This window comes from Leptosomus discolor, chromosome 1 (genome assembly GCF_034619465.1).
Source record: "Leptosomus discolor isolate bLepDis1 chromosome 1, bLepDis1.hap2, whole genome shotgun sequence".
In the NCBI taxonomy this organism is placed as follows: domain Eukaryota; kingdom Metazoa; phylum Chordata; class Aves; order Leptosomiformes; family Leptosomidae; genus Leptosomus; species Leptosomus discolor.
Window position 1 is genome coordinate 83,627,808 of NC_141391.1, and position 22,416 is coordinate 83,650,223.

The 22,416-nt window shown below is 44.0% G+C and overlaps 1 protein-coding gene across 4 annotated transcripts; it reads left to right on the forward strand.

Moving 5' to 3' along the window:
• The first annotated feature begins 8,847 nt into the window (after positions 1–8,847).
• Positions 8,848–19,554, forward strand: RAB9A (RAB9A, member RAS oncogene family). 4 transcript variants are annotated; one of them, XM_086477196.1, is made up of 3 exons: positions 10,265–11,097; positions 12,301–12,396; positions 17,295–19,554. In XM_086477196.1, exon 3 carries the CDS (start codon positions 17,329–17,331, stop codon positions 17,932–17,934), a length of 606 nt encoding a protein of 201 aa, XP_086333322.1. In that variant the 5' UTR covers positions 10,265–11,097; positions 12,301–12,396; positions 17,295–17,328; the 3' UTR covers positions 17,935–19,554. The 4 variants fall into 4 exon arrangements, with proteins under 4 accessions (XP_086333336.1, XP_086333322.1, XP_086333327.1 ...); XM_086477201.1 differs by having other exon boundaries at positions 12,301–12,390; XM_086477210.1 differs by lacking the exons at positions 10,265–11,097; positions 12,301–12,396 and adding an exon at positions 8,848–8,921.
• Positions 19,555–22,416: the final 2,862 nt, after the last annotated feature.

The following is a 22,416-nucleotide window of genomic DNA, read 5'->3' on the forward strand; positions in this document are numbered from 1 at the left end:
AAAAGTATGAAAAATAGAGTGTAAAAGGGGGAGAGAGCAGCTAGCAAGTAAAAGCGAAAATGAAATTCTGCATTAGCTTTTTCTAGCTATTAGGGGGAAAGTAGGACTTGTGACAATGTTACCAGTTTGCAGTTCAGACTCGCAATGTAAGATGATGTGTCCTGCAACTGTTAAGAAATCAATGCAGGATCAGACAATGGTTTATTTCAGAAAAATATGTAAATATATTATTAAATTTATCTTTCTTGAATAAATAAAGGCATGACGTTAATAGGAGTTAATCACTTTCTGAATAGGTATCCTTTCTTGAACTGGGACATCTGTCCTGAACTGAGAAAATTAATATTTTTAAATAGTGCAAGTTTACCTAGAAAAAATGAACAGAAGGAAATCTAATAGCTAAAGCTTTTATGTGTGTTTTTCTTCAAAAGGCATCAGGATTCCCACTGGCTGTATACCAGAAGCGTGTATTTATCAAAAAATACCACCTTAGTGTTCTTCTCACTCAAGTAATAGCCCTGTTTGGTTTTTTTCCTGGAAAACATAAAATTACTTCAGCTGTCTGAATGCTTTGAATGGAGCATTGCCTGTGTTTAGCTCATACCTGGGGCTAAACTATAGCAGTGATTGTATCACCTGATGACCCTAGTTGAGAAGGGGAAAAGGAGAAGAGATCTGAATGTTGAAGCAAAGCCAGATTTAGTGAAACAGCAAACAAATAAAGTATGCACAGTCATACTTGGCCTAGAATGTCTGACCCTCACAGTCCACAGGAATAGCCCCAACCAGAACCACCCCCCTTCCTCAGCAAACCTTCCCCCTTTATAATGACCACGACATTATGGTACGGGCTACACCCGCAGCTCACTCAGCTCAGCTGCCCTGGCTGACTCCAGACTGCTGTCAGCCTGCCCAGCGTGGCTGGGCTGTGATTCCATCCCTGCCAAACCAGGACAAGTATCTATCGGAAGTCAGGGAAATGTTGGTTCTCTGAACTGGGAGAGCCCCCGAGGATGGGTATTTCTCACAGCTCGCTATTGCTCTGTAAAAGATTATGTTCATGCTGTGTGTGCCTATATTGGTTTCTTCACTGTTGTTGAGTTACTGTGAACTTTTAAGTAAGAGAAGAGGCATCTTGCATCTGGTCCTGATTTTCCGAGCACATGAATGTGTCAGCTCACGGACCTAAGGAAATGCGGTGAAGAATAAGTCTGCCCTGCCTGAGAGGTTAGGGCCTTGCAGCGAAGCAAGAGTACTGTTTGGAAACGTAACCTTCATAATGAGTTTTCCTGTTGGAGTACGGGCGAGATGGTGAAATGGGTCAATAAATTGCCAAAGTCGTGCTTTAGGCACAGAGGGAAGTGTTTGGTTTCACCCTATTGTATAAACGCAATAAAACTGCACGCTTGGCATTGATGGAGATAACCTTTCACGAATGCACGGCAGGCATTTTGCAGTTCAAGGCTAAAAGGCATCAGCTGAGCAGAGAAACCTGGTGAGTATTTGCCGGAGGAATTAAGGACAGTTCCTGTGCCCACCTCGCTGTAACACAGCCGAGGCTGGTCAGCTGCTCTGGGCTGAGGCACTGCTCTGGAGCTCTTCGGCCACATGGCCTGTCAGAGAAAGGAGTTAGGGGCCGGAGATGAGAAAATAGCTGTTAGGGAACCGAAAGCCAGACAGGACCAAGAAAAGACAGGCCTTTATCTGTGTATGGTGAAAACGGTGCGTAACCTGATGTTACAAAGAGGCACTTACTATTGTTCTACTGGGGAAAAAAAAAAAAAAACAACCCACACAAGAAAAATCTTTTCTATTCAGTGAAGTGTTAACAGTTAACTTTCAGTGATTTACTGTGACATTACCTAGATTTTTATCATGTGAAAATGTGTTTTGTGTGGAGTTGCACTGATGTAAAACAAATACTAAAGCATTTGGCCAGACCCCACCCCCATGCAACAGCGTAATCAATCAGTTAATGTCTGACCTTCCCTCCCAGCCTTTAGCCATGTGCTGGAATTGATGCGTACAAGTAGTCCTGCTTGTTTAAGTAGAAGTACTTCTGTGTAAAGTATTATTTTTAGCTTCCAATGGAACTGTAGGAAAGCAAACACTTCTGTGTCACTGGCTCACAGTAAGCACAGAGTTGTGTGCCATCGTTTTGGAGGTCATGGTCCTGTTGAGGAGAGCTGTACGCCAGTACCGTGCTGTGTCAGAACACTGTGTAGCAGGAGACTTTATTTTAGCCGCGAACAACAGACACTTATAAATAATTTCTGCCTGCAGATGGTTTTGAAGCCATTCCAGTAATACACAGCTCATCCAAGTTTTGTCTTGGCAAAGGGAAATGTTACAAGGCATGGACGGTGGTTTTGGTAGAATATATTTCAAGGGTAAAATTTGTAGCCATAATACTGCCTACGCTTGTGACATATCGTGTAACATCATTTTCTTTCGAACTGCTCATCACTAAATGTATAGTGCTAAACTATGTGCCCCACCATGACTAGGATTTTCTACAGACCTGTATTTCCCAAGCAGCTAAAAAACCTGAACAGCAGATACCCTAAAACTTTTTTGAATCGTTATGCCAGCCTGCCTCGCTGCAGGTCTGAGCGAGCCGTGCCTGCAGCAGCAAGATGGTCATTTGGTTCTAGCCTTTCACATCTTGCCCTTTCTGTAAGATGCGGAAATAATAAAGTCCCGTTACTAACGACTGCAGTTGCAGGTTATGGTACGGAAACAACTGTCAGTAACCACAAATTGTCAAAAATGGATTGTAACCATGCCCCTTTTACAACTGACCCTTAACTTTCTGGCATCTGTTTCAAACCAAGAGCCATCAGAATTCTTAGGGCAAGTTCTTGGTGCCCTCGCAGTTGTAAACTCCGCCTTTTGAAGCAGTTTACCATGGTAATACGTTGTGAGCAGGTATTCCTCCGTTGCCTTCCTTCCCAGTAACAGTTGAACCTGAGAGCTGGCGTTGTAACACATCCAGTTAAAGCCAGACATTAAAAGCTGAGAACGTAGTTGTAAATTTTGTGAAATCCAGTAATCAGGAAAAGAATTTCTGTTGCTATTGAAAGAGATGGAACCCTTACCTTTATTCAGGAGTTACCCAGTCTAAGCTGCTAGCTGCTGGTTCAGCACACACATAGTTGCTAGGCTGTTAGTATTACCTGAAGGCCAGGCACAAAATGTGCTCCTGCTTGCCCAGATAGTCTGAGACAAGGAGATCTGGGAATACCGGCTGAAAGGAGCAGAAGGTGTTGTGAGGCAGGGAGAGTGAACTGGGCCCGCTCTAAGTATCTTGAGGGGACAAATCCATAGGGAATGAGGCTTTGTTGTTCCAGGGCTGGTGAAAAAGCTCATCTGGGTTCAATTTCACTTTATGCCTAATTCATGCTGATGGACATGCTGCCGCCACTTCACATTTAACCGTTAGTGAAACTACAAAATCATGAATTCTTTTATTACCTTCTTGATTGTCTGAGGCCATGGGTTATTTCCACCTAACACAGTTCATTACCACTTTGGCAGTTTTTCCACCTGTATTTGTATCCAATCCTTGTTACTTGAAAGGTTTCGGAGCAAGCAGATGTCGTCTGTAGCATCATGTGCCACTGTATATCAGAATACTCTACAGACATGAAGTGCCAAATTGGAGACAGTCATTCAAGTAAATCATTGCTCTTATTTAACAAGGTGTGGTCATAGTTTCACTCAGCAAAGTACTGCTCCAGGCTACAGTCTGTCAAAAGGTTATATTGTCCCTACCCAGATTGTGTAACTGCGCAGGCTTAAAATGTTTGACCGGATAAGGTTGTATGTTTTGGCTCAAAACAGCTCTAAAGAGTCAACTTGCAGCTCCACAGCGTATGCGCCAGCAGGAGGGTCTAGATCACTGCAGTGCAGGGAGTATGAGAGTCCAGAAACAAGAATACAAGGAAAGCTTTGAAAAGTGAGATTCTTGTATGTTGTTGGAGTCGTCTTTTTTGCAGTTTGTTCCAGATGGGAACAAGATCTCTTAACCTTTTTTAAGCAGAGGCAATTATTTTTGGTACAATGTTTAGCATGTCCAGGATGCTGCTCCACAAAGCTGCATGACGCTAGAGGTGATCTGCACACACACAGGACAAATGTATGCCAAATAAGGCTAAAGTCTGTATTTGTTTTCACTGGGTTTTCCAGAGATGCTGTAAATTCAGTTGCTTCTTGAATCCTATGATTTAATAATAACAATAGGGTCTTAAACGAGGCTTGCACTCAAATCTCAAGCAGCCTGTGGCTGCAGAACTTGTAATATGTGTCTTAAGAACATGAGAGGTAAATTAACAATGAATTTCACACACCTTTCAATGTAAAAGCAAAGATACTATTCTGAGAAGTGCCCTATTAATTGGGAGTCAATGTTGCTCCCTTAACTCCAGTGACAGAACTCCTTCTGGTTCCTGGAGATCCAGTGCCGGATCCATTTCATTCCATGCTGTTGAGGGCCTTTTGTATCTCCCTCATAACCCTCTTACTGTAGCACTTTTCAGGGTCGTACTCGGCTGCCATTTGTGTTTATAACTCTTTCTTCCTTTCCAAGCCAAAAGGAAATTTCTGCTGTTTATTGTTTATTTAGAATGTGCTCCTGTCAGTCTGCTGTGCTAGGTACCTTTGTTACAAAAGCCAAGAACTGCAACTCTTTAAACAAGCAAAAGGAAGCTCTTCTGGCAAAGAGAACAATTACCTGGTAACAGGCTGTGGTTAAGGAGCAAATATGTTGAGTTACAGTCCTTCAGGGAATCTTCAGGGTGTAGTGGCCCAGTTCATCGAGTGCCTGGAAGACAAGGAAAGAAACAAGAGCACTTTGGTAATTTCTCGGATTGTTGGGGGCTGGCTTGCTGCATTCTATAACAGAGCCATAAAGGCAGATGACTTCATATCCCCTTATTTTGTACTGCTGTGATTCAGCCAGGAGGTGACAACACCATGTTTTACTGAGGCCATGTCATCACTTGCCAGGATGGGACAAAGTCTCCTTGCCAACTGCAGATTGTAAAAAGCATTATTCACAAGCTCTATTATACTAGAGCTTTGCTGATACAGAACTTTCTCATACACACGCACAAAAAAAATGCCCTTTATTTGCCATTGGGATATCACTTGTGCCACTTGCTAGCACGTCACATAACAACAATTACCTCTTCATGAAGGCCGCTCTGTGAATAAAACCCTTAAGGTGCAAAGTCAGCTTTCAGATGAACATGCACGTGAGGGAGCAGCGAGGGTGGGTTGCTGCTCAAGAGGAGGCGAGCCAGGAGTGGAGGGCGGGCAACAAGGAGCACAGGGACAGTGACTTCAGTAAAAAAGGTCACCCTCCCACAGCACCCAAACGAGAAGTGCAGGGCAGGTCCGGTGACAACAATCAGTCAAAATTCCAGCAGGCACCAGACAAGTCCACAGGGAGGAGGCCGTGCTGAGGTGGGGCCAGCTGTGAATGGGGATTAGGGCACGAGGTGGGGTGCAGGACCGGGGCCACTGGGCTCGGACAGGGCTGGAGCTGAAATATGGCTCCCGCTGGTGGCAGGACCCTGAGGCAGCTGTCCCTACCAGCCCTGCCCCAGCCCTGCTCACCACCACTGGGACGGTCAGGCAGTGGCCTCGGGCAGGGGCAGAGACCACAGCACCCACCATCGGGACACTACGCTGTCTGCAGGCTTTAAAACGGGAGTGATTTTGGTGTACGTGTTTCAGACCACATCTTAGCTGGATGTTTTCTTCTGGCTGTTCCTAAGAACTGGCAGATACACTTCATGTGACCAGCCCTATCAGTGGCATTATTTGTTCTAGTTTTTGATCATTCTACATCAGCTATTGGTTTTGTTACACACATGAATAATAGTTACAGGGTGGACACAAGGGAACAGGGCCTTGAGTTCCTGATCCTCAAGCACACGTGTGTGTTTTAACCATAAGAGCAACTCTATTAATACTCCATGATGCCTATAAACTCATAAGCACAACAGGCCATGGTTACAGCGTGGTCCTTTTCTTTTATGTTCCGTGTAAAAGAAATAAAAATACATCATATCTCAGAAGTTTAAGAATTTTGTTTCTAACTAGAATTTTAAAAATTTGAGGGACCTGGACAACCTTGAGAAGCGGGCTCATGTGAACTTCATGACATTCAACAAAGCCAAATGCAAGGTCCTGCGCATGGGTCAGGGAAAACCCCAATATCAGTACAGGCTGAGGGATGAAGGTGTTGAGAGCAGCCTTGCAGAGAAGGACTTGGCGGTACTGGTGGACGAAAAGCTGTATATGACCCAGCAATGTGCACTTGCAGCCCAGAAAGTTAATCGCATCCTGGGCTGCATCAAAAGAAGCGCGGCCAGCAGGTCAAGGGAGGTGATTCTTCCCCTCTGCTCTGCTCTGGTCAGACCCCACCTGCAGTGCTGCGTCCAGCTCTGGGGCCCCCAGCACAAGAAAGACATGGACCTGTTGGAGAGGGTCCAGAGGAGGGCCATGGAATGGTCAGGGGGCTGGAGCACCTCCCCTGTGAGGGCAGGCTGAGGGAGTTGGGGTTGTTCAGCCTGGAGAAGAGAAGGCTCTGGGGAGACCTTATAGCGGCCTTCCACTACCTCAAGGGGGCCTACAGGAAAGGTGGGGGCAATCTTTTTAGCAGGGCCTGTTGCAATAAGACAAGGGGTAACGGTTTCAAACTAAAAGAAGGCAGATTTAGACTAGATGTAAGGAAGAAAAATTGTTTACACTGAGGGTGGTGAAACACTGGCACAGGCTGCCCAGAGGGGCGGTAGAAGCCCCATCCCTGGAAACATTCAAGGTCAGGTTGGACGGGGCTCTGAGCAACCTGATCCAGCTAAAGATGTCCCTGCTCGCTGCAGGGGGTTGGACTAGATGGCCTTTAAAGATTCCTTCCAACCCAAACTATTCTATGATTCTAAATTTCCTTAAATGTATCCAAGTGTCTGAGAACCAGAGTTGTCTCAAGAAAAAAAGATGGTAGGTTTATCCCACAAGGTATCAAGTGCAAAATAGAGCAATTATTTCCTTCATTTCTAAATGCAGATTTTTTTTTTTCTTTTTAAATCACAAAATAATGCCATAACTGACCAGAATTTATGTCTTGGAATTACCATCATTTAAAGAGGTCATTTTTCTACCGCTTGTATTTTACTTGCTTGTATTCTACTTACTTGTATTTTACTTTAGCATCGGACGAAAGCAAATCCCAGGAAAAAAGTGCTTAAAAATGTTAAAGTCCAGCTTTGTTAAATAAGAATGGGTCTAGTATCATCAGGTTTGCCTCAGGCATGGACTGCCTTTTAATAACCCTGCTCCTGTCAGTAGGAGGCATTTTGGTGATACTGAGATCTTGTTTTCCATTCCTTGGGCCATGTTGTAAATCTGCTCCAAAACAAGATGACTGCAAGTGGCAATTCCAGTCTGATTGCATCTCCCTTGTGATCGGAGGCGTGTGATGACTGCTTGAGCAGTGTTTGACGGGTGTTTCAAATGCTCTTTCGTTATGCCTGTCATTGCCTATTGCTCTCGATGATGTGGGAGCTTCTTCAAATACACTTAAATAACTTCTGCTTAATTACATTTTGCCCTGTCGTTGTGATGAATTGTAAGAGCAATGAATTCTTTAGACTTTTTTCCCTGTAATCTTGTTTAGTCATAGAATTATAGAATCATTAAGTTGGAAAAGACCTCTAAGATCATCAAGTCTGACTGTCAACCCAACATCGCCATGCCAAGTAAACTATATCCTGAAGCGCTACATCTACACGTTTTTTGAACCCCTCCAGGGATGGTGACTCCACCACTTCCCTGGGCAGCCTGTTCCAATGTTTGACCACTCCTTCAGTAAAAGAAACATTTCCTGATGTCCAGTCTAAACCTCCCCTGGCACAACTTGAGGCCATTGCCTCTCGTCCTATCACTTGTTACTTGGGAGAAGAGACCGACCCCCACCTCACTACAACCTCCTCTCAGGCAGCTGTAGAGAGCGATCAGGTCTCCCCTCAGCCTCCTCTTCTCCAGGCTGAACCACCCCAGTTCCCTCAGCCGCTCCTCATCAGACCTGTTCTCCAGGCCCTTCACCAGCTTCACTGCCCTTCTCTGGACACGCTCCAGCACCTCAGTGTCTTTCCTGCAGTGAGGGGCCCAAAACTGGACACAGTATTCGAGGTGCAGTCAAGTTGACGTTCTGAATTGGTACAGAAAAAAGTGCCTGACTACTCTTATTAAATAGCATAGTCCGTATTTTGGGTTGTTCCTTCATTGACCCATGTGTATTTTAAAATGTCCCTACCTGTAAATCGAAGCTGCCGTACAGCCATGAGTTCGCTTACCTGGGGCCTTTGATGCCCACACCACATGTGAGGCTACTGCCTTTACTAGGTGGTTCTGACCCGCAAATACTGTGTAACGGCGCTTCCGAGCTGCTGAACCCGCAGCGCCCCAGCGCCCACGGAAGCCTCCTCCTCCTCCTCCTCCTCCTGCAGTGGGGCAGGGCGGCTCGCCGGCCGTGTCACACCGCTGGTGGCCCATGGGGGTGCGGCTGGCCGTGAGCCCAGCCCTTCCCACCACCTGCTCGCCAAGGCCAAAACCTTCTCGTAGCCCCGCGGTTGAACAAACGCGCCCCCCTCCCCTAGCCTCTCCGGCCGGGGGCGGGGCCGCGAGGGGCGGGTGGGGCCAGCCCAGCCCCGCCCCTCCCCTCCCGAGAGGGCGGGGCCTGGTGCCCAGGGCTCGGCTCACGTGATCACGGCGGCCCACGCCCCCTGCCCGCTCCGCCATGTTGTTTCTTCGTTCCCCAGCGCCCGGTGGCGGCTTCGGGCGGTGGCGCAGCCGGGGCTCAGCGGCGGCGGCAGCAGGAGCAGCAGCAACCCCCCCACACTTCCCGCGGGCAGGTATCGGCCGGCGTGGCGGGATCGCCTTCTGCTCGCCGCGTCTCCTTCCTTTTCCCCAGCAGGCGCGGGCGAGCAGTGGCCGGTGTCCCGGGGAGGGCGGCCCGCGCCGGGGGCTTTCTCTTCGCCCGCCGTTGGGGCGTGAGGGGGTAGCTCTCTCCTGCCCCGGCAGCCTCGGCGGGGAGCGGGGCGGGGGGAGGCGGTCTGGAGCTGGCTGGGGTTTCGTTGTTTTCCTTCCCCCCTGACTTTCCGCTTATCGCTGCGTTCCCCCGCCGCTGGCCGAGCTTGCCGACTCCCGGGCCCGCTCCCCGGTGCTTGCTTGGTCACTGCGGGCCTCGGGGCAGCGGGACGGCAGCCCCGGTGGCCGGTCGCCCCGCGGAGCGGCCCGTGCCGGTGCCGTGGCGGGAGGGGCCCGCGGGCGCTCCCGGAGCCGGTGCGGGCGGCGGGGCAGTGTGGCGTGACCGGGGATCCCGTGACTCCGGGCAGGCGGCGCCTCCCGGGGAAGCGGCCTCTGCCAGGCAGTTCCCCGCCGGCGCTCGGCCAGTCCCCGGCTCCCCTGTGCTTCCTCGGCACCGGTAAACGGCCCCGATCCGTTTGGGTGAAGCTCAGTTTCGCACCTGTCTGCTCGACGCTTTTCAAACAGAAAGGAGGAAAAAAAAAATAAGGATCCGTTTCTTGCCTTTTCCTGTTGGTGCCTGCTGAAGAAGGGCTTCTGTGTTCCCAGGGGGACCCTGAGCGACGCAGTTCTTGGTTCTTCTTTTTCGAACCAGGGACTTGATTTAGCTCCTCCGCCACAGCCGGCTGCTTTTCCAGCAGTGGGAGGGGGCCCTGCGAGCTTGGGGGGGGGGGACACGACACCGAAAGGATGGGGTTAAGGTTGTGGAATCGCTTACGACTGAGTGGTTAAGGAGCGGTTGCCAGTGTAAGTATTCAATGTTAAATGTAGCTTGTGCAAAATAATTGAGTGCGTAACAGAATAGTGCAGGAAACCTGGTTTTACAGACCTGTGTTAGTGGCCTTTATAGCATGGGTACCTATAACTAGATGCATAGAGAGCTCTTAATTTTACTAACTTGGGTGGGAGAGGCAAGTAGGGAACTCCGTGGCTAAATTCTGTTTCGCAATGAAAACGCTTGTCTGCAGATAGCTGTCATGCAGCCTGCTGCCCTACATGCTGTTTTCCTTCTTGTCCGCAGTAATTTACAGCTCTACTAAATAAGCATGTGGGTTTCATTTGTCTTAAAGTGTTGTACAACACCGGAGTTGTCAGTGCTTGCTTCTCTTTTTTTTTTTTTTTTTTTTTTTTTTAAGAGCAAAGGTGGCTGTATGTGGTTGGGGTTTAGGGGGCATTTCTTTGTGGGTTTTTTGTAGCTTATACTGTAACAAGCTGCAGTGGCAGACTGGAGGGAGAGCTATTTCTCAGACGTACCCAAAATAAATACAGAACGTTTTTTCCTAGCAGTTTTATTTCTAGAGAAACCTAAATAAAGGATGGTGCAGCTACATCTGTGTTTCAGTGCTAATCTGAAATGTATAATGAACTGTTACTTTTCTGTGTCTTCTTTCAGGTCGTGTAGAGCTGTGTTTGTTCCCTTGATTTAAGTAAAGCATTTTCTGTTAAGTTAAAAATAGGGAGTGTGTAGTTAAAAAAAAAAAAAGGGCTCTAGGAGTCCTTGTTTTGCTTTTGAGTGCTCAAACAAACCATGTTTCCTTAAATTGAGAATAGATGGGAAAAAAAAAAAGCAGAGGGTCAAATGAGGTATTTAGATTTCAAGCTGTATTTTATTTTGAATGTAAATTTAGTAATAAATCGTGAGAAACAGATCTTTCAGCTCCTTAGGAGTGGAGTTTTATGTAAGTGTTTCACAAGGGATAAAAACTTCCCGGCAAAAAGGCTTGTAAGAATTCCCTAAGTTTTGGGGTTTTTTTATAATATTCATTCTCTTTAGTGTTTTGGTTTTGTTTTCATTCTCTGCCGAGCAGACAGTACATTGGCCTGGTACAGCGTAACCCACTTAATCCCTTAGGGGTGGGCTTTGGTCACACAAGTATTGGGAAGAATATGAATGCACAATACAGCCTGACCAGTAGAGGCTGCTACTGTGAAGAGTACCCGGAGGAAAAGGGAAACTAATGCGAGGGAGAAAGATGAGCACATAGGAGCAGAAATAATTGCTGGGTAAGTTATTGGAAGAGTGGAAGCAGTAACACAGAAGTAGGTTGCAAGGAGAATGTCAGTTAACTCATGAATTGTTAGAAATGTCGGACCAAGAGCAGCAGCACCTAAGGGTGTTTTGAAGTTGGCTGGAAGTAATAGGGTATTTATGCTGGGAGATGCACAACTGTGAGCTGCTGAGAAGTGTCAACTGATTAAATCTGAATAAGTAATAGTTTCCTCATTCTATTTGAATATGGGGAACAAGATGGGAAGTGAAGGCTGGGTTTCTGCAAGATTAAACTAGCAGAGGTCTAAATATAGGTATTTCTCCTGACAAGTTTTGCTGATTGAGTTGGTGGCTAGATGTAAATTAGAATAAATTAAGTGATTCTGGCAGTAGGTACTGGGATGATCTCATGATCCAAGGGTTATGTGGACTTAAGGATTCCTTCCCTTGGCTGCTGCTTCTTTTGTAGTCCTGAGTCACGCCAGGCAACTGTTTGAACTAGAGTCCTGAACTACATGGGAATTAAAAAGAACCTTATAAAGAAACACCAAAATAGAACTTTCTGGTATACAAATGAGTGGTGACAGCTGTATGTCAGCTCAGTTTGGATTGTGTTCATATTGCAAATCATTATTATGAATAACCTCTAGCGATACTCTGGTGTTAGATAAAGCATGTCTGGGCTGCTTACAACTGGAGGCAATTTTCAGATAACTTGTCATCAAAGTATCAAAGAGCTATCCAACAGAAAACACACACTACCTTCGTAGTGCAATGGTGAAAGCATAGATAAGGAAGCCTTGCAAGATGGTTAGGATCTCAGTAGGTCGAGCCATGTGATTGAAGGGTTTCCAGGCTTCTGGAGAACTAGGCAGCTAACAAATGGCCGTCAGTAAAGGGGTGTTCCTGATCCACAGCTCTTGCATTGGTGCCTCGTGGAGGGGAAGGTCAGCTTGAAGGCTGACTAATGTCCAAGCTTGTAAGGCATTCAAAAGTACAAAGCCTGTAGCATTGTGACTTCGTATCTGTATGTTTCCCTTTGAATTGAGAGCAAAATCTTTCAAGGTCAAACAGGCTTGTGGCCTCTTACGCACTAAAAAACTGTTCTTGTGCCACTTAATTGGCCGGGATGGAAACCAGTACTTTCTAAATACAAGAACAAGGACTGGCTAAGCAGAGAGAAGGGAGGAAAATTTGCTTCTGTCCTTTCTTTTCAGATTTCTGGAAACTTGCAGATCTGCTGTAGGTGACAAGTATAACTACTCTGTAGTGACTGAGGGCTGAGAGATGTAAAAACTCCACGAACAGTAAGTGTAAGTGTTGAAAACTACTTTATATAGTACTGGATTCTGCCCCTGCTCCTGCAACTGTGACAGTTCTTGGGACTTTGTTTTTCAGACATTTTAGAGAAGTGATTTATGTCACTTTTTGATGAGGTGCTGCAGCTAACAAACCCCAGGAAACAACTTTTTTCTAGGCTAGCCTGGTAAATACTGTCAAATGCTTTCTTGGTGTTAAGGAAAAAAAAATTACCAGTGAGGGAGTAAGTTTACATTATGTTATTGAAAGGCCGACATTTTTGTCAGACAAAATACTTGAAATGTTTGTGTGACTTTTTAAACTGTTAATGTCTCATAACCTGTGGCCTTAACAAAATAAGGTGGCTTAGCAAAGAAAACTGTGAATAAGCTTCAAACCTGAAATGGATGTCTTGTATATATGTGTAAATTTGAGGTTAGGAAGTTATGGAGCATGGTCAGTGTTACTGTTATGCTAGTTATGGAACTGCTAATTCTGCTTGTCAGTAACTTTGAGACAGTGTTTTTTCTTAAAACTTTTTAACAAAGGTGGCCCCTTCTTTAAGAAGTCTTGGCAGAAGCATATTAGGCTGTAAATAAACGTGATTAGTTGGAACAAACTTGAGTTTGTGTTACTTTGTATTTTTTTTTCCTTCTCCAATTCACATGGGTGCTCCTTAACTTCAGTTAAAGGACAGTGTACCATGTGTCTTCAAGGAAACCTTTGGGTTTAGTCTTTATTTTATATAGCAGGTGGCTGAAAATGGTGATTGAAATAAATTTTCTTGCCTGCTTCCGAGTTAGAAAGTAGGTACAAGTGGAGAAACAATAGTCTGGAAATTTGAAGTGTCCCTTACATCTGTTTCTTAAAGAATACTGAGGGAATTCAGTGCTATTGCAATAGACCCAGTTTTTGGTGACTTTTATTAAAAAAGGTGGGTAGAGCTGAGATTTCAATTGCTGTGTGGCTTGGTGCCTCTTTTTATGGTGTGCTGCTGTGCCTGCTATCAGTGTGGTAAAAGTGAAACTATAAATTGGTCCAATTGACTCGGTTTGCTTAATAGTTTGTGTGCTTGCTGACATCATAGATACAGTGCAGTTATCGTGTTGGTTAACAGTATTTTTCCACAGCCCTAACTTGAGTTCAGCACCCGTCTTCGGCCTTCAGTGCTCTGGTATAAGCAGGTCCTCCTTAATCTATTAAATGACTTTTAATAGCAAAAAAAGACAAATTCCTAGGCTGAGTTTGTGTGTTGCTGCTATGGTTTTCTAGACCAAATGAATCTTGTGTTTAGTTGAGTGCTGCTGCCTCAGTGCCTAATTGCACTCAAAATAAAAAGGCAGCTATGAAGCTGACGGTCATGGAATTAAAATCCAGATGGATAGACTGGACAAGGCACAGTGTTTCTCTAAGCTTTGAGGGGCTGGGAATCAAATATTTTGTAATGCACGCTGATTTTTTTGAAGTTGCTTAGCATGTTGTTTTTAGTCGGGCCAGCGAATGTTTGGGCTGCTAATGGAAGTGTTTCAGACTTGAAACTCACTGTTCTAGAGGGAGATTCTGGGAGGTGACAATTAAATTACTATTTGTATTACGGTTTAGGATCATGTTAGAAATGGCACTTAGTAGAAACCGTTCCCTCCCTTTAACAGGAGTGTTGAAGGCAGTGGTCTGAGAGCTTGGGTCCTTACAAGTTGGTGGAGGCAATTCAGAGATGGTTATCAAAATGGGCTTGGGTGGGGCTGCTTTTTATTTGCTCCGAGTTTCTTTGAATTGAAATGGTAGTGGAACACAAGGGAAAAATCTTCTCTTTACAGACTACTCTGTGTACTAGGTTGAGACTACTCTGACTGCGCTGCACAGTTTGGTGTCAGAGATAACTGGAACAAATAGTTACCTGTAATTCTGTGGTGTCTGGCAGTTCCCGATGTTGGTTAAAACAATCAGATGCACATTGGAAATAACGTTTTAGTTTTGTTTTCAGATGCTGAATGATGGTTTAAGCTGAAATATTAAGGTAATAAATCTTCAGAAATACGGTATCAGATGTTGACTGTTTCTTCCAAAAACATTGCCAAAAAGCACATTACACAGCTAAGTTCAAAGTATGTAATAGGAGAAATAACATTAATTCTCCAGCCATCTTAAGGATTTTAATGTTATGTTATTTGTTGGGGTATTAAGGCTTCATAACTTAGAAAAAAAAATGACAAAAATTGAGCTCTTTAAAAATCTTAACTGTAAGTGGAAAAAAATGCAACAACCTACTGAGCTGAAAACTACCATCCTAGTTCTGCAGATACTCAGAGACACATAATCAGTGGGGCTACAGATGAGCCCCTTGCATAGTCAGAAAAACTTCAGTTGTGTAAAGTCTTTGCTGCTTTCGAATAAAAATACTTCTTTATGCCTTTAAATATGCTGCTTTGCTGTTTCGGATACAGCAAGTATGTATTTAAATGGCTGAACATACATCCCATTTATTTTGTATTAAAAACTTTATGAAAACATTAACTACTAGCTAAGCATGACAGCTTCTGCTGAGGCAGCTGAATGTCCTGATGTTGCCTGCAACGTCAACATTGACATACTTGCTTATCAGTCCTGGGAATAGTGTTTCTGTAGCCTTTGTGTAGAAGGACCAGTTTGGTTCTGGTTGAAAAGCCACTTTCAGTGGTTTGTGGCTGATCTATAATTGTCTGCCCAGCGAAAGTATTTTTATGGTCATCAGTCTCCTAGAACCTTACTGTAATGGTCCATGTAGCTAAAATTGTGCAAATTAACTTCTCGGGTTCTGGATGTGGGAAAGTACTAGATACTGTTAACAGAGTTTCCTTACTTGTATGTTGTTTGAAATGTGGCTTCATGGAGAATTTCATGGTAACAACTGCAGTTCTTCAACTGTAGAAGCTAAAGAAACAAGTGTATAGTACCAGTCAGAACTATCCAAGTCAGTTCTTTATTCACATTGTCTTCTAGGGAACTTGTGATTTCAGTAGGACAGAAAAAATAAATAAATTGTAAATTGTTCCTACACTGAAGTGGAAGAACAGGGACACATTCAGTACTCTCTGTTCTCATGAATGCATTATTTAAGAAGATGCTACTATCTGATGGTGTAGCTCAAATAACTTACTTGTTAACCAGTAGTAAGAATTGGGGAGGTAAGACACTGGATCACTTAAAATATTTCAGCATGAACATGGAAATTGTGTGCAAGTAGGCTGGTGACTCTGATAAGGCTTTTCATACACGTAAGAACGTACGTGCTCATATCCCGAGCCATAGCAATTATCCCATAGCTCTGTGAGAGGTAAATGAACAATCCACTTGTAGCTTTTATGCAGTTCTAACGTTGTTGTGATACAAACATGTAGAAATATTAAGGATTTATAAACGTTGTTTTTAATTTTGCAGTATGAATGAATAAGATTCCTTGCTATGAACATATTTTTAACAGAAGCAGCCACTGTTCCTTACATCTTGAAATCTCTTTGTGTTGAGGCTTCAGCTGTAGATTGTGTCTAACAAACGTTCAAAGATGGAAAGTTAAAGACAAAAAAAAATCCTGAAATGTCTTGCTTCCAACTTAGGCCTTGATTCTAAGGCAGCACAGAGTCATATGACTCTCAGGCCAGCTTGTATCAGGTGTTAATTCCATAACCACGCTCTGCGGGTGACGTACTTGCCAGCAATGCTAATTACAACTAGCAAGACCGCATTCCTCCCTCCAGAGGAGGAGACGGACTAGGCAACTTATGACCCATTTGCATTTTAAACAGACACTATTTTCAGAGCAGCCTGTTTTGGCTGAATTACTTTAAGCTCTTTTGGTATCGGCCAGGTATAGGAACAGCAGTTTTCCTCATCCAGAAACTGAAGTTTGAGCTCTTTAAAATGAAGCTTTACCCCTAAGCAATTAAAACCCTTACAGTATTAGGTGCCACTACTGTAATGAGGGCACGCCTTGGGCTGGCACAAAAAAAAAAGAATCCTTTAAAATCTGGCAGTAAAAGAGCTTCATGGGTGCCGCTAACTCACCGTCCCTGTGCTGGCAGCCAGGCTCCTCACTAGCACTTCCAGGCTTTCTGACAGTTTTACCACGGGAAGTTGACACCTACTGACTGAACTGTCAGCACGGGCTGGGCCTCGGTATTTGGCATCTTGAGGACCATTTGAAGTAGCAAGGGTGAATTTGACTTTGTAGTAGCTGTAACAGTATTCCATTCATCGCGGCTGTCCTGTGAGGAGTAAAGTACTGAATGTTTTTGTACCAGTACCAGATCACCCGACACTTTTTAAAAGTACAGCATTTGCTCTGTAGATAACTCTGTTCCCTGTGAGTTGATCTAAAATTCTGTGTCTGGTTGCAGTTTTGGGGGAAGCGTGGCAGCTCTTCCAGTGCAACGGATAGTGAGTGTCCTGCTTTATTCTTAAAACTTCATTTTCACTTTTGTGTAATAAAAAAAATAACTTTGCTAATGAAACACAGCCTTGAAGTTCAAGGCATGTGCTCTGTAAAATTCTCTGGCTCCGCTTTCTTCCATGGATCTTTTTCAGCGAACATAAATGAATCTGTGCCCTTGTTGAACGTGATGTGATACTCCTTCCGCACAAACCTTGGAGGGTTTGAAGTTTGTAGGTGTTTTAAGTGACAGACCAGAACTCGTGCAGCGTGCTGCCCAGACTGCCGCACAGACTGCAGTCCGTGGCAGAGACCTCTCTTAAGCGCACACTGTTCTTGACTGGGTATTCTTACCGTGTTATCGATGCCTCACTCATTTAGCATAGTCCTCCTGCTTCTGTACAGCAAACTCAGTGTTGGTGGGCTTTAACGCTCTCTAGATACTTACGTGTGTAAAACTTTCTGCTCACAACTCCTTCCTTTTTAATGATTTTCTTAATCTTACAGGTCTAGGAAACCAGGAGGGTCTATTCCCATAACAATGGCAACAAAATCGTCACTCCTTAAAGTAATACTGCTTGGAGATGGTGGAGTTGGGAAGAGTTCCCTTATGAACAGATACGTCACCAACAAGTTTGATGCACAGCTGTTTCATACAATAGGTGTGGAATTCTTAAATAAAGAGTTGGAAGTCGATGGACATCTTGTTACAATGCAGATATGGGACACGGCAGGTCAGGAACGTTTTCGGAGCTTGCGGACTCCTTTCTATAGAGGTTCTGACTGTTGCCTGCTAACCTTCAGCGTGGATGACTCTCAGAGCTTCCAAAACTTAAGCAACTGGAAGAAAGAATTCATTTATTATGCAGATGTCAAGGAGCCTGAAAGTTTTCCATTTGTGATACTGGGTAACAAAGTTGATATCGATGAAAGGCAGGTGTCTACAGAAGAAGCCCAAGACTGGTGCAGGAATAACGGCAACCATCCCTATTTTGAAACCAGCGCAAAAGATGCCACTAATGTTGCAGCAGCCTTTGAAGAAGCCGTTAGAAGAGTTCTCGCCTCTGAAGACAGATCAGATCACTTTATTCAAACAGATACAGTAAACCTTCATCGGAAACCGAAACCCAGTTCATCTTGTTGTTGACTTAACTTTTTTTTTTTTTTTTGCCAAATTACTTTTGACTAGCTTGCTCTATAAAAGGACCGGGAAGGTGTAGTAGATAAAATAACACACGGGTTTCACTCTAATATTAAAAATCTTAATATTCTGCTGCTTTCTTGGGGGAGCAAAAGAAAAACTTCCATTCCTGAGTGACCCCTTACTGAATTAGTGACACTTTCTGGTTAGGAAGGTGTCAAGTAAAAACATTAATATAAGAATGTAATTTGCCAACTTTATTCAAATGATAAATACTTTGAATATAATTAAAACTTGAAAGTTCTAGAAGCACTACTTTGGAGAAACTGTTCTGGAATTCAGGCACAAAGATACTTTTATATGTGTATATTTTTATGAAATCAGCATTCCATTTTTGTTTCATTAGAGGTCAGTTTCTTAATGCTAGATATTAAACTTCAGTCTCACGACAATCCTTTTGCTGTGAGTGGTACTTCATCTCTAATGTGTTTATTATAAGTTAATATAAATTACCTTCAGGTCTTCTCAGATTGCCTAATGTTGCTACAATTTGTGTAGGTTTTTCAGTAGGAAATACATTTCCTTCAGGTCTTCTTGGATTGCGTAATGTTGCTGTGGTTTGTGTAAGTTTTTCAGTAGGAAATACGCTTCCTACATACTTAATGTCCGTTTTCCTTTCATTTACTCTTCTAATGCTGTACTAATTTTTCTAGCAGTTTAATGCAAGATACTGATTTATTAAGTTAATACTTGCCTTAAGTCCCATTCTAGCATGTTTCTGATAAAGAAGGTAAAAAATCTGAGTAACTGGCGTTATAACCATTTTCAGTTCTGAAAAAGATACTCTTTATTCAGTTGGCTTTAATAGCACTTGCAGGGATCCACGTTATGACGAATTTGTAGAAATTTTGTATACAGCCTTAAAGTTCCCAACTCCTTGCTCCTGTTAACCTGAGCTACAAATGTGTTTACCAGTCATCTCCGCACTGTGAAGCGAAGGACTGGCAATACATGGAGAACTCGGGAAGCTCTTGACTTACAGTAGATTGTGACAGCTTTCAGCCCTAATGCAAGTAAATACCTACAGCTAGTGTTTGAGCTGAATTTCATTTCTATTTAATTTGGTGGTTTAGGATATGGACTTACACATTTAACACAATATCTTTTGTATTACCCTACTCCTGAGACGATGGGGAACAGAAGCAAATACTGTATTTAATGGACAGTCTTTGTGCAGCAATGCAGATGAAACCACAGAAGGTGTATTTGAGGCTCTCCGTTGCAGCTGAAGGGCAGAATACTCACATGAGTTGATGTTGGATGTCGGCTCTCGGAGTACCCGCTGTCCTTGTACAGCACTTGGTAGCGCGCTACGGCTTCGGTGTGTAACCTGACTGCCAGCAGGCACGCCCATGCACACGTCGTGGGCTTCAAAAGGAAGTCCGAGGCCTGTGGGACGGGCCATGTTATTCGCTAACCAGGCTCTGCTTTCTGTACAGCAGCTGCTTTGCTCCAATAGAAAAGCCTTTCTTGAGAGTACAGTAACAGCAAGAGTTTTCACGTATCTGTATCAGGGGTGTAATTATTTGGAAGTAAAGCTTGCAAAACAAACCTTGTTGCTCTTTATACACTTTTTGGAATGTATTGTATTCTTGCTTGAACCTGTCCAGGACAACTTTACTCCATAGATCTGCTGCTCCTGCTTAAAAGTGGCATCTCTTCACCTTTTGGGCATTCCTAAGTCTGATTCAGTCTTACAGTCCTGCATGTACGGCAACAGAAACATGTTTTAAGTTTGTCACCTAACAGCTAAGTGTAAGTTGAGCTGCTCCTTCTGTTGTGTTTAATTTCTAGTCAGTGAATGAAAAGATATGTGAACAAGATCTTAGCTAAATTCCTCCTTAATCTTAGGATGAGAGAGCAAAAAGCTTTGAAAACAAAGATTGCTTGTGTTGGGGGCTACTAAGCTAGTGACATGAAATTGCTGTAAAACTACTACCTTACTACTAAAAGCTTCATTAAACATTCAGTTTAGAAGAGGTTGAGGTTGAAAGAAAACAGGATGAAGTTACTGTAACCAGGGTACCAGAGAAATGATTCTAAAAGGAACCAATTCAGGCTGAGAACCAGCGTGGTCTTTCTTGTGCCCAGTGTCCATCTGTGTTTTCCCCATCTGTCCTCTTTCCATGTAACATCATGGTTACCAAGCCTCCATCTGAGAAGCAGGTTTAATAAAGTTAAATAAAACTTAATACAATAGAAGTGTATTACTTGTGCCCTGGGAGCTGCTGTGCACACCTGCCCACTGATCACAGAAGGGGCTAGTAAAGATAAAGGGGGGTGGGGGTGTGGGTGGGTGTTACATGCTCGAGTAAGTAAGACAGTATAGGAATTCTCTTGAGCTCAGGATTTGGTCTCGGAGGGAGACTATCAAGTATTTGAAAGAAGCAAAAGTCCTGTGACAAGCAGATGTAGATGAGAGGTACAAAAAAAATTCATAATGCTTAATAACCAACAGACACTGTGTACTTTGTGGCAGCTTAGTATGTGTCATTCAGCGTGGAGGTATGGTAGGTACTTGTGGCTTATGCTCCAGTTCAATGACTCATTTCAGGTACTGGTGTACCTCAAGTAGTGGGGTTCCTGTTAGCAGTAGTGAGAGTTCTGTGGAGTGACAGCATACTGTATAATGTGTAGGCAAAGTTCCAGATGTCCTTTAAAATGAGGAGCAAAAAAATACTGTCATGGCAAATGGGTGGCATTGATGAAAGCTGTGTGCACTAGAGCAGACAGCAGAATGGGCAGGGGCAGAAGGAACCAGCTATGAGAGCTACCGGCCCACAGGACAGCAGAGTGTACAGGTGCTCAGCGTAGGACTGCCCCGGAACCAGGCTGCTTGCTTTAACCATTGCTCTGTACCTCAAACAGATCTTACTTTAAGTTAGGTCATATGACAGGTTACCTAAACAGTAACGGAACCTTGCAGAAAGTTGAGTCTTGCATTTCCAGCCTAGATTGATTAAGGCTGGTTCATGTTCTTAGCTTGTGCTGATCTTCTCATTTCCTTGTGCTTGATTTTTGTACCATCTAGGGTCATTCCAATCCGTTTAACTCAACTTTTTTTGTTGCCTTTATTGCATAATACAGGCTATCTACCTGCTGCTTTCTTGTACTGCAAAAGATTTCATTTGAATTCTTATTCCTAAGCCTCTGAGGTGGGACGTAATACTTGCAAAGGAGGTCTCCCGCCTGCCTTGTCCACTGAGGAGCTGTTCACTGTCAGATACGTGCTAGAACTGCACCTTTCAGGCCTAGAGCAGACGTGTGACTATAGTTGATCACAAGGTGGCTTCACCCATCACTTCCGGAGAGCAGTCTTCCAGCTTACTGTAAAGTCACAAACCAAAGCATAAACCTAAAGTGTTCCTCCATACACAGGGACGTCGCAGCCAAGGTCCTTCAGAATTCTGTCATGAGGCAGCGTTCCTCGCCGCACGCTCTATAATGGTTACTGTAACGAGTTAGCACATAATCCTCCCTCGCCTGTGGCCAGGTCTCTGTTTTCATAAAGCCTAAACAGGCGTACAAGACCGCGTTTCCCATTTACAATTCCTATACTCAGCAGAAAAGGGGAAAGACGTCTGTGGGCATCAGAGCAGGCACCGCCTGGCTGACTGCCTGCAGAGATCAGGCAAGAGAGAAAAATGCTTTCATTTTACATAACCCTGCTGTGTGCTGGCAGAACAGAACACAATCATCAAACAACCCACAGCTTCTAAAAGTGGTGGAAACTCTTGGCACTAATCCTTCATCTTTGCCAAAACTTTTCCTACTGCCACATCTATGATTACTTAACGTATTTCCTCAGTGAATCTCCACTGTTAATATTTGTCCCAACCATCGTGCTGCTGGGGAGGAGGCAGAAAACAGCACGACAGCTCTGACTGAACGGCTCCTTCTCATAGGAACGAGAAGAACGCTCTACCTCAAGTGTGTTTCTGTTGCATTCATGTATATAGCAAAAACCAAGCGAACAAACAGACCCCCTAGTTGATATACGTAAGATGACATGACATTATCAAAATGCATTTTTTATGAAATACTACTGCAAAGAGAAGTATTCCCATCTTCATGTGCCACCCCACCAATAAAGGCAGCCTTGCCGCAATCATCTAGTTTCCTCCTAAATCATTTCAGGTACTCAACAGGCATCCATACTGCATCATTCCACACTTTATTTAAGGTAAACATTGCAACCTTTATACAGTGTTCTTTTTCTCATGGAGTATTTTACAGTGACAGTTTAGCAGTAAGTGTAAATTACAAAGAAATCGCGACCGACTGTGCCTTTAAAGCACGTACGCACCTGGTCCCTTTAATTACACAGACTAGGCACAATGTACCTCCTAGAAGAGCATGCCGCTTCCTTTGGGAATTACTTTTCAGGCATTTAAAAAAAGTGGCCAAGAGGATGGCTTATACAGACTT

Excerpts from the sequence above, each read along its gene's own strand:
- RAB9A (XM_086477210.1), top strand. The coding sequence starts at position 17,329 with ATGGCAACAAAATCGTCACTCCTTAAAGTAATACTGCTTGGAGATGGT.